This window comes from Hydractinia symbiolongicarpus, chromosome 5 (assembly GCF_029227915.1).
Source record: "Hydractinia symbiolongicarpus strain clone_291-10 chromosome 5, HSymV2.1, whole genome shotgun sequence".
Lineage (NCBI taxonomy): Eukaryota > Metazoa > Cnidaria > Hydrozoa > Anthoathecata > Hydractiniidae > Hydractinia > Hydractinia symbiolongicarpus.
In genome coordinates this window covers 24,341,536-24,353,769 of record NC_079879.1, presented here as the reverse complement: position 1 = coordinate 24,353,769, position 12,234 = coordinate 24,341,536, and the positions used below count along the sequence as shown (strand labels likewise).

General features: G+C 34.3%; 1 protein-coding gene across 1 annotated transcript; it reads left to right on the top strand.

Annotated features, from left to right (window-relative positions):
* Positions 1–196: 196 nt before the first annotated feature.
* On the top strand, positions 197–1,159 carry LOC130646070 (trace amine-associated receptor 8c-like). The gene has a single exon (XM_057452206.1). It carries the CDS (start codon positions 197–199, stop codon positions 1,157–1,159), a length of 963 nt encoding a protein of 320 aa, XP_057308189.1.
* The last annotated feature ends 11,075 nt before the right edge of the window (positions 1,160–12,234 follow it).

Below are 12,234 nucleotides of genomic sequence, written 5' to 3'. Positions count from 1 at the left end.
GTCAAGCATTCAAAAAGTCTTTAAGAACAACAGAGGATAGCACAATACCAAAATACAGTTTATAACAAATAAGGATTCTATTGTGCACGAAGATACAAGTACCATGCATTGTGATCCACGAATGGCATTACTTGAAAAACCATTGACGAACATATTTGGTTCCATATTTATTATTCAATCTTTTACCGCCACAGTCATGAACATAATCGCAATAGCGATCTTAAGAAGAGAATGTTCGAAAACAAAATCTTATGAGTTTTTACAATCACTAGCTGCTTCTGATCTGTTAATTGGTATCATTTTAGGACCTTTAACTGCTTGGCAGTTATTTGACCAAAACATTAGATTAAATTGCTACGCTGATATGGCTAGAGGTTACCTAATGGTACTGTTCGTTGGTTCATCAAATATCAAGTTGGCTTTAATAGCATATGACCGTTATATTTTATTAACTAAATTGAAGAATTACAAACAGTACATGACAACACGAAAATATGTCTTTCTAATCACGTTCTCATGGATATGTCCTGCGCTTGTACCAATTTTAAAGTTTGGTGGTAAGTTTGTATACCTTTGTTTGGCTAACGTTGTTTTCATGTCTGCTACAGTTATACTAATACTTAGTTATTTTTGTTTAATACGGGTTGTTAAAAAACAGGAAAGTGTTATGCAAAGCCACAAGAAAAACTCAATAACTCTTCAGAAACTAAGAGGACCCACAACCATCTTAAACGAAAAAAGTACATTTAAACGTCAAAAGCTTGAAAATGTAACATTAACTTTGATCCTTGCGCATTTAATATGCACAGTACCTATGTTTGTCTGGACTTTGGCGAATCTTACAGATGCTTTTTTTCACGGTTTGAACCATTACGTCGAGCATGTGATGTATTTATGCGCCGTTACAATGTACCAAATGAGCTCATGTTGCAATCCGGTTATATATTTCTTTAAAAATTCAAGTTTTACGAAATGCGTGAAAAAAATGCTGCATAGAAAATCCAGCAAAGTCGACAGCCGTATTCTTAAGAGAGAGGTACCATTGAGGAAACATCGCACGTTGCTGTCCAGTTACCACGGTGCTGGTATTCTCATGTACGATTACAATAGCGAAGACAAAGATGAAATCGTAACACCGAAAAATATACAAATTGTTTAACTAAAGCGAAATATACGAGCAAGTTAAATTGTATATATTTTTATAGAATTTTCGTAATATAATTTTTTAGAAAAAAGTATCTTGTTTTTAAAATGGTAGCTTTACGAAATACGAGTGAACAACTAGGTTAACATTAGTTAGATAGTACTAACAGGTGCCTAAGTGTACAAGTGCCTAAAATATTCACTGCCATGATTTGGGTATTAATTATATTACGCTTGATTTTCATTCATGCAGAGCCGTGTTTTCAATCCTTTCCTAAAAAGCTGTTGTTTTAAAAAAGCCTTTGTTTGTGTTTGGTTTTATAATTTTCAGACTGGAATGCATGGAGGTTTCTCCTGACTCAATTTTCACACGATGTATATACTGTATTTGTATATACGAAATACGTTTCACTTACAACTATGGTAAAACAACTGTTCTGTTTGTTATTTTGTCATCTCGCGCGTGCAACAACTCATTCCTCAAACATGAAAACGGTAGCGGATCGATTTCTCATAAAAGAGCATGGCTAACTTATTTGTGCTCCGTCTCCGGTGTTTTTTTTTTATGCTTTAAGGTCATGCTGCGCACTTTTTGTGCTTTGTTACGTCCAAGCGCACAGTATTACACTTTAAGGGTTCAAAATATTTTTTGGTTTCTCAATGATTTTACAGCTTCATGGTACATGCTGATAAGTTTGTGCGTGTTTGAATGTGCATATTTTAAAGAAGATCGTTTTATTTTCCAACCAACACAACGCAAAACAATATATAACAACATCAACAAAAAGATAAAAATACACAAGTAAATTTCAGACAATATTGTGGTGATAAATAAGTCTTATTGTGTCAAAGAAATTAGAAAATTCTGTGTATAATTAAAATACCAATAAAGTAAAATAAGAAAAGCATACATTAGAATGATTTGCCAAGGCTGACCTGGCTTAACATATGCTTAAGAACTACCCATTTCTAAGCCTGAATAGGCTTATAATACTTGCAAAAAACCAAATACTATTAGCAAATATGTTTATTTCGGCGCCTTTTCAAAGCTATAATAGTTATATCCAGGAAAGGGAAAGGACTATGAAACTTAGCACGGTAACTAACCAAAATAAAAGTAATGAATTGACAGCTAAACGTTAACGCTGGTGTCATCATTTTTCCTAAACATAACTTTTTCCAATTTTTACAGATTTAATCACCCTTTTAATTTATGTTTGCTTGAAAGACAAGAACAATTAGATGAGAACAATTAGATGTTGTAACTACAGGCACATAATTTTTAAATTTGAAAGTCAAAGTAAGTTTGAAAAAAAATGAATTAACGAAACGAAGTTATTAGGAAATCATTAATGTAAATACTCTAAAGACCATAGATATTTTCGAATTGTCGTCATTACCCCCGTCTGTCAAGACATGCATGCGACGAAGAAAAACATTTACTTGTTGTGAGGTGCATAATTTTTGAACTTGAAAGTCAAAGTAAGTTTGAAAAAAAATGAATTAACGAGACGAAGTTATTAGGAAATCATTAATGTTAAAGAAAGAATTATCATTGTGTAAAATATAATTTTTATTGGCTTGGTATGTAATTGTTGGTTACGAACACGACGAAGTTTATACAGAGCTTGTATCTTTTTATTTTGATAAACAAAAGTGTTTGGTCGATACATACAAAATCAAATGATTTACGTAAATCAGGTAATTGCCTGAAGATCTCTTTCATACCAGTCTAGCTCAAAGTATGTGGAACATATATAAAATCCTGAATCCTTAGGCAAGGGACCAGTTCTTCTAATGTTAGGTGACCATCTTTTTCGAAGCTCTTTTTTTTCCTGCGCTGGGAATTTTGAACAAAACTACAACATCGTCAACATTTTCTTTTGATTTTTTATTACCAGTTCTGGCGAATGCAAGATGTGAACAAACAAGCGAAATCAAATCAACATTTGTTATTTTAAATCCAAGGTGTTGTTTATTTGTGAAAAAATCGCCTAATACAGAACATATTGACATATTTTTTACAAAACGAAGGAAACTCTCAAAACGTTTGAAACACCAACAAGGAAATCAATGCAAGCTGCTACACAAGTTCTAAAGTCCATTTAAACGTCTTGTCTGCTGCTTCGCCTGCAATTATTGTATTTCCTCTGTTTTGGATCACAATATACATGGCAATTTTTTTTGTAGTGAAATTTTTCAGCTGGCAAAAACTTTCGTCATTCACCTTTTATTAGAGCTAGACCTCTCATAATTTCGATGCATCAATCTCCTAAGACGATGACAAATGGAAATGCACAAATGGAAATTGGCATACCTTCCTGATGGTGAAATTCGTTAGTTTAATAGTTCACTGCCAACTGGCTTTTTATGTTTCAAGATGAAGTCATTAGGTTAGGGCATCATTAGGTTGTATATCGCAGAAGTCGCCGGTGACATGCTTCCAAAATGCTTGCCACTAGCACAGCTTAACATAAAGCAAAACTGTACAGGAGACTCAGTTTTCACAGAACATCTCTTCTCACAAAACCGAGGGCAGGGCTGACTTTTTGCCGGCTGTGTCGTGTGGGAGAAAGAACTTCTTGACTTGTTTTTAATACTATATACAATCTTTTCGATTATTATTACTAGACATATTTGGTTTCTCTTTCCCTTTTTTAAAAAGATTAAACTTTATTTAATATGTTTTTTCTTTAGTATTACATTACGAGAACATTCATCCGAAAGCTGTATTAAGGTAAAGGACACCTAACCTCTCCCATGTTCTGGCTGTATTTAACTTGCATACTATTCTCGCAGTATTCTCTGTGATGATGAAGGTCGGACCGACTTGTGGTATGGTTTCAAATGGTCTTCCGTCTTTTTTTTTGAGTCTCAGTGTAATGCATCAGCCGAGTATAAGAGAGTCAGCATGAAGGAAAGGGGCCGACTTACGTTCTTCGTAATAACACTGACCATTTTTAATCGTGGCATTCATAAGATTTGAGATTTTGGTGGTGCTTAAGTCCAGCCTAATGGCCTAACTTACTGAAAATCGAATGTAGTTATTTTATACTCGCAATGAGCTCAAACTAAACCGAAATTATTGTTATTTAAAGAAAATTCACAACAAAATTAGGCCGGCAATTTGTTTGCCGACGCAACTACGGTATCTTTGTATTTTACGTAGGCAGTGCCGAATACCGACGCTAATTTTAAGGGCTGCATTGTTTTCTGTGGGGAAGGAAATCCAATTATATCTATCCACACTTCATCAACAAATCAATCAATCAAATCATCAATAAATATGGTTACGCCACAACATTCAACAATAAATAATCAGCTATCTTTTATAAATAATAAACTTCTTACTTCAACTCCTATTCAACCTAACATATTAAGTATCAAAGATATGAAAAATAAACTACCATACGGCTGTCCTGAAGAAAAAATAAATAATACTGCCACCAAAAGATCTGATGGCATCAATTTTCAAAATATAGTTATATATATATTATCGATCTCCTTGCTTCTTATCATGAATAATTTTTTACTGAATATAACAAAGCCAAAGAAAACAAAATATGTTATATCACAGAAAAAGCCAAGTGTTACTCCATTTTATAAAACTTTCCTCACTTAAAATTATGTAATTTTTTTTACCAATCTCAAGTCAATTGAAGTATTTAATATCCTTCATGATTTTATATGACCATATGTTCAGAAGATATAATGTTCTGATCCAGTGAAAAAAAAGTTTAACGGTACACCTACAAAATTTGGAAGTTGCATTCCAAAGATGAATTTTTATTGATATTGTTAAAGCTTTGTCTTGGCCTACTTAATAAAGATATAGCTCACCGATTTAATATATCTCTTGAATTGGTGTCAAAAAAATTTCATTCTTGGTTACGAACAAGTGCTGAGGTCTTAAAATCAATGTTTTATGTTCCTGACCCTGGTACAACTTATGCTTACACCTTGTCAATTTCACAGATTTCAAAATTTGATGGCAATAATTGACTGTGCTGCAGTTTCCCTGTAAATAGTGTTAATTTGACTTTCTGACATCATACAAAATTCTGTAAAAATATTCGCGTTCTCTATTTGTGGCGATGAAGGTAAATATTTATCAGATAGTTTAAATTCGTCTGCTAATTTTGACAAAGATTTTACATCACATTTTGTCTTTGTGTCTACAACATATTTTTTTTGTTCCATTAGTTCTGTTAAAATTCTCTTTGGAATTTCAGGTTTTAATACACAGTATAATTTTTCACATGTTTTTTCAGTATTTTGTACTTCCATTTGTAATTTGTTAGACATTGTCATAAATGTCATTTTGTTTTTTAACTTGATGTTTCGTTTTGATATAGTTTCTGTTGTTGTTTTTTTGTTGTATTTATCTTGTTTAAATAGGAAGTTTGATAATTTTCCAGTTTCAACTTTTTTTTTGTTTTGATACATTCAATTTTGCTAGCTCGCTAGTGCATGAAACTTTAGTCATTCCCGGTCAACACTGCAGCTTCAATCCTAAAAAGCATTCCTACGACATGGTTGCAACTGCCAAGTAAACCAGCGGTGCAAGTGCAGTATGCACTGATAATTTTTCTACCAGGCTCCTCATTGCCTTTTTTTTCAACAATTGCCTAAACACTGTACATTTAGACCGAAGCCTTCGAATCGGTACATATTTTGTTTAGTGCAAACAGACTTTGTTATTTGTATCTAATGGATAAAACATGGCTTCTTTTATAAAACTATTTGTGAAATATCGGTATGCTTTCCCCTTTTTGTACTCACACAAAATGCGATGTACTATATCGTCTTTGTTGATGACTGTGGAAAAATATGCAGAGCTATCTGTAATGCTCAGGTGATGTCACGTCAGCGTTCCATTATTTTACCTAGCCAACCTGTCTGTACTTCTAAGGGATTTGGTACTCTAATAATAAACATCTTTCTGTATGTTCACAGTCAGACAAAACATCACAACATTCCTCATAAGCTGCAAATGCCCTAGTAAAAAAAAAAAAATTAAAAAAATACTGCTATGCTAGTGAATGACTGTCTATTCATGCACTGTTAACTGACTTAGAGTTGCAAAAGATATCTAGCAAACTTTTTTAATATATAAGTAGTTAAGCTATTTATAACTAGCTAGCTAGCTCAATTATACAACCTAAATAAATGTTAAAATTATCCTCTATATGTTATTTAACCTTAGCCAGGATATTGTTTTCCAAAAATTTAACCAATAAAATTATCCATGCAGTTAGTAGTTTGTTCTTTGTACCTCGCTGCAAGCTCTTCATTACTTCCAACAACTTGTTTTTTTCGTATAGACCTTTTTGAATGTTTATATTTTTCGCGGTAAGCCCTTCTGGCTCTAACAACTGCGTGGCAGGCAGAAAGATGCGAAAGCTTGCTGAAGAAATGTCTTTTTCAGCCCATTTCTTTCTACGGAAATATTTTCGAGGCTTTAAACTATTATCAAGTGTAAATTGATAACTTCTGATTGACATATATTATATAAAGTCGTAATGATACCTTCGCTCGAAATGCAGACTAAAAAAAACCTCAATTCACCTAGCGCCTGCATCTTTTTTGCCTGCCACGCAATTGTTAAAGCCGAAAGGGCTTATCGCAGAAAATGTAAACATTCAAAAAGGTATATGGAGAGAAATTTTGTGAGTGCCATATGACTCCATAACTTGAAATCATTTAACGTAAGCTTGCTAAGCAAAACTGGCTCACAACTTGAATTACTGGCCATGACAAACGAACAGTAACATAACAGTTCTTTGACTTAACTTCGTTACTTTGTGGCACGGATTCAATATAAGACGCACGAAAATAAATCCCGGCAGGCTCGGTGAGATTGTAACTGTGTATTGTGTGAGTTTGTTGCCCACTAGTTATTATTCCATTTGCGGAAATAATAAATTGCCATAACGACGATTTTTTGACTAACATTTTGTTTATTACACGTCATAAAAACTCAGGGTCAATAGGACTTCTTCCTGATCTTATTACGAAATAAAAAAGTTGTTAAATTTTACGTTTAAAAGTATAAGACTAATTACTTCAAGTAAACTTGAGTAGAAGTTAGGTTTTCCATGCAAGAAAAATTTAAAGAAGAATTACGTTTCATTCTTCTTGAACCTGCCAAATAACGTACTGTCGTCATAAAATAATTCGCACAAATGAACTGCAAGACAAGATTATTATTACTGCAACCACCAGTGACTACTATCTTCAGTGGTGTGTTCATACTGCTATCTCTGGTAGCAACAGTTGCTAACGTGATTATTTTCGCAATTATATGGAAAAAGATGTCAATAAAAAAATCCTATAAATTTTTAATTTCATTAGTAATATCAGATACATTGACTGGGATTATACAAGGACCATTAACAGCCTGGCAGCTGTTATACGAAAAAACACGGCTGGACTGTAGCGTTGATTTGGTTCGACGGCATTTACTGGTGTTTTTTGTCGGATCATCATATTTGATATTAGCCGTTATCGCATATAATAGATTTATTTCATTAAATAAATTGAACAATAATAATCGTCGAATGTCCGAAAGAAAATCTAGATTGTTAATTCTATTTTCATGGTTATGCCCTGCTTCGCTACCCTTTATACGATTCGCAGGTACAATACCCTATCGACTTATAACGAGCACAGTTTTCATTGCTTCAGTTACCTGCTTGGTATATTGTTATTACTCCATTGCTAAAAGTATTAGAAAACAAAAGCAAGTTATGGAGAGGTACGGATCGACGGTAGTACAAAGAAACCAATCAGGAAAAAACCGAAGCGATTCGTGGCATCATAGATCAGAAAAAACTGTACTGGTGTTAATTATTTGTCACCTATCTTGCTCACTTCCCATCTTTTTCCTAAGTTGCATTGAACTTTCAAACAGCACTTCAAAACTGTTATATATTTCTCATAACCTTATCCCAATCGAATTCTTGCTTAAACCCGTTTATTTATTTCTTGACGAATTGTAAATTCAGAAAAGAAGTGAGAGCTTTATTCTAAGTACCGTTGAATTATCTTTAGAATGATACATCACTAAGTAACTCTACTTGTTCATCTGCGAAAACGTAATTCATAAATCACACAGCTTTTCCTAACATTTTAAAAAAAATTCCAATAATTTCATAGTTTTCATTAATAGGGGGAAATTATTTCATAAATAATTTTTTATATTAATATTTTAAAGCTAAAATCTACACATTTTACACTACATTTACTGTGATTGTTTATTTTATTATTTTTAGACTATTGCATGCTTGATAAGTCTATTCTGCAGACCAGAATTAGTGTAATTTACAGACCGGAATTGCCAGATTGAATAAATACTGGTCATTATTAAATTCTTCAAAATAAACACTTGATTTTCTTTTTTGAGAACTTTTTGAAACAGGCAAGGTCATCTGCATTATATTTTTACTGATCAAAAACTACTTTCTTCCAACTATAAAATCTAAAAATATATACTACTACCAGCTATCCATATTGATTAAGCCATTGTAATTACATTACAACTTCAAGCAAATACGTTTTTCCAAAACAGTACTCATTTCAAACCAAATAAGAAAAAAGCTAAATTTGAATGAGAAAAGGATGAGGAAAATGAGGTTACAGATTATTCACGTGATAAAAATAACTTTTTTCGGTTTAAATTTTTCGTATTGAATTGAAGTTTTATTGCACCAAGTTTCGTGCGACAACCATTAACAGAGCCTGAGATCTTTAGGAGGGAAGGGGGGTTGGCATAATGCCCTCTTCCCCCCCCCCCCCCTCATAGCTACAAAGATAAAAAAAAGCCATACCTAATGGGGTTAAAGAAGTAAAACGAGAAAGTTAAAATAAAAATCAAAGTTTAGAGAAACACAAGAAAAGCTAAGTCTTCCATACTTTGTCTAAAATGCACGAATCAGAAAAGTACACAAAAAAACCTCCAAAGGATCCAACAACCTTTTAATGGCTTGGATAAATATAGTTTGTGACTATGTTTTAGACGACACTCCAAAGTCTATCTACTCTTTAGGAAAACGATAATAACATCGTTAAATATTTCCAAAGGAACTGAAGCTATTTTTTTAAAGACATTAAAATCGGAAAAAGACTGAAGACCTTTGTTCATCGTCCTCTCAATATGGACAGCCAAGGTTGTCCGACCTTACAGAGATACGAAACAGACAAATTAGTTAACGCAATCACAGTGGAACTTTTAGAATAAAAGCTGAAGAAGGAATATTCAAGTGTCTTTTACAGTTTGTTACACAGATACACCACTTTGTAATATAATTTTTGTTTAACTATGAGCTAAGAATTGCTTGCTTCTGGGTAGTACTCTAATTTTCTATCAAGTCTACAAAAATTCTCCCACCAAAAAAAAAGTTTTTAATCGAATTTAGTGTCGAAAAGTTCATCTGCATAAGTCACCGTTATGGTAATGGTGTCTCGCAACCTATAAGTTACCTCCAATATCTATCACAGTAGGATAACAAGAATTACATATACAACCATAGCAATCGGGTCAACATGTGTAACCTTTTGAGAAAAGGTGATCTTAAAACTGAGCCAGATCCATGTACTTTTCAGCAGTTCTAATAATTGTTCTTAACATCGACAATAGTTTCTGATCTATCCCATTTCGTAGAGTTTAGTCTAATTTAGAATGACCAACATGTACGCAATGAAGGCATGTACGCATGTACGCAATATGTTCAGAATATCGTGAGAATCTGATGCGCATTGCCTCTTTTCCACGCATGACGCTAAATTGGTCGAACTGAGGGGTTGTAAAACTTAGGAAGTCTATTGACACAGGAGAACGCATCCCGAAGTGGCCGCTCAAAGTTGATCTGTGCTGGCAAAACATCAGTCTGAATCGGGTGTTTTTCAGACTTGATGGTTCGTAAGAAACGGTCGTTGTCGAGTGGTCCGTTGGGTGAAATGTTCTCCATAAGTAGACGTTTGCGTTTTTTTACTGCTACCTCAGCCCTTCCATTCGACTGAGGAAAGTATACTGGTGACATACGATGGTTGACACCCAACCACTGTAAAAACAACTTTGTCTCACGAGATGTGAATTCAGAACCACCGTCACTTGAAAGCTCCTGCGGTACACCAAGAGATCGCAGTACTGTTATCAATCCTTTCGATCCAGCTGTAAAGGTGCCATTAGATGCTCTATACACTACATAACCAGCAAGAGGGTAGTGAAAACTCGAATGAGAAAAATAATCAGCGAAGGTGGACTCGAGTAGTATTGAAGGAATGTAGGCTTGCTGTAGCAGAGTATGTGTGACGGAGCATTGCGGTTGTAGGTCGTGCACTTTTTACGCTTTGAATCAATGTCCTTTGTCATACCTGGCCAAAAAACAACGGTTCGAGCACGGGATTCCATTGCAGTAACGCCTTGGTTAGCTGAATGCAGGATATCTAGGACTGTGAGACGTAGCTTGAGAGGAATCACAAAACGATGACAAAACAATACAACACCATCAAGAACATGGAGGGAGTCACAACATTGCCAGTAGTCAGATTGTCGTAAATCTGGTGAGAAGGATTGTCCAGCAGGCCTCCTTCGATAGCACCTCTCAGTGACGATAAGGTGGGGTCGTTAGAGGTTTTGTCTAAGATCAGCTCCCACAAGAGGTTGGAGACACGGTATGTCTCACTGCAAATTGAAGAGTACATAGCATGCTCGGATTTATCTGCGACAGTTACAACTTTTGCCTCTGCAAAGGGGTAATCGGAGATGGCATCAGCAGCTGCGTTGATACTTCCGGGGACGTGGTTGTAGATGTCAAAGCTAGATAGTAGTGTACGCTGTTTGAGCCGGAATATGCGTGTGTTGGATATATCATCTAGAGTGTGATCCCCAAGAATTCTTACAAGGGGCTTGTGGTCGTTGGAAACAATGAGGTTAGGGCAATCCTGGGTGAAATATATCGTTTGCTTGGCAGGCCCAGGCAATGGCACTCCGAAGTCACATGAATACAGTTATCTTACGATAACAAATGTTATCTGAAGATAACTCTGTTAATGTGACTTCAGAATTTGTATTAATACAGTTATCTTAAGATAACAAATGTAAATGTTATCTGAAGATAATGTGACTTCGGAATACACGCATATAATGCGCACCAATAATTACAAAATAAACGCCAAAAGACAGAAAAGTAAAGTAAAAGAATATGTACAAAATAAACAAAGTTAGCTAATATGACTTTTTTATTGTTCTGCGTCCTGTTTTCAATCCAAGTACAATGTAATTACTCTTACCTTCGCTCTATCTAAAACGCATACACAATTCACTTCGCTTGGGAAGTTCGCTATAGTAAACTAATTTCGGTTTATTCTTTTCTTCATAAATTGACTGATTGAATATCCACCTCCCTCACGACATGACAATAAATATCTTTTTACTTCCGCTAAATCAGTACGACTAATAAATTTTGTATTTGTTTTCACTTCAGCTAACCATTCTTCAAAACGTTTTCTGTGCTCGTCAAGCTTTTGTTCCGCAATTTCCGCCACTAACTCGCAGTTAAACCAAGTTGGGAATTTCCGATTCGTTTAAACCGAGTTGTATTTTTGGACAACTTGGTTTAATATTTCACTTGGGTTACAACATTCACATTAATCGCAACACACATGGTTTATTTTCCCGCTTAAATTAAAACCCACTGGGGATGAAGTTGACACTTCATTGCTGTAATTGTTATTTATTGCGTAATTTAACGCGTTTGACACGCAGATAATGCTAACTTGTGATTTTTTAACAGTTCGAATTCACTGACATTTGAAGCAGTTTTGTTTAGAAAGAGGTTAAGAATTTGAAAGATAATAAAATTTTAAAACTTATTGAAAGTAAGTACACTTATGTTTGTTTTTTCTGTTTGTTGTTTTGTTTTTTGAAAGATCCAAATTATTAATAAGTTGGATCTATTTATCGACATTGCTGATTTAAAAATATATGGTGGATGGGATCATTGTTGGTCATTGTTTCAACTTACATTTTTATCATGTCCTCGCACTGTTCCCATATGGTCTGCATTTAGTTCATTAACAACAGAAGAA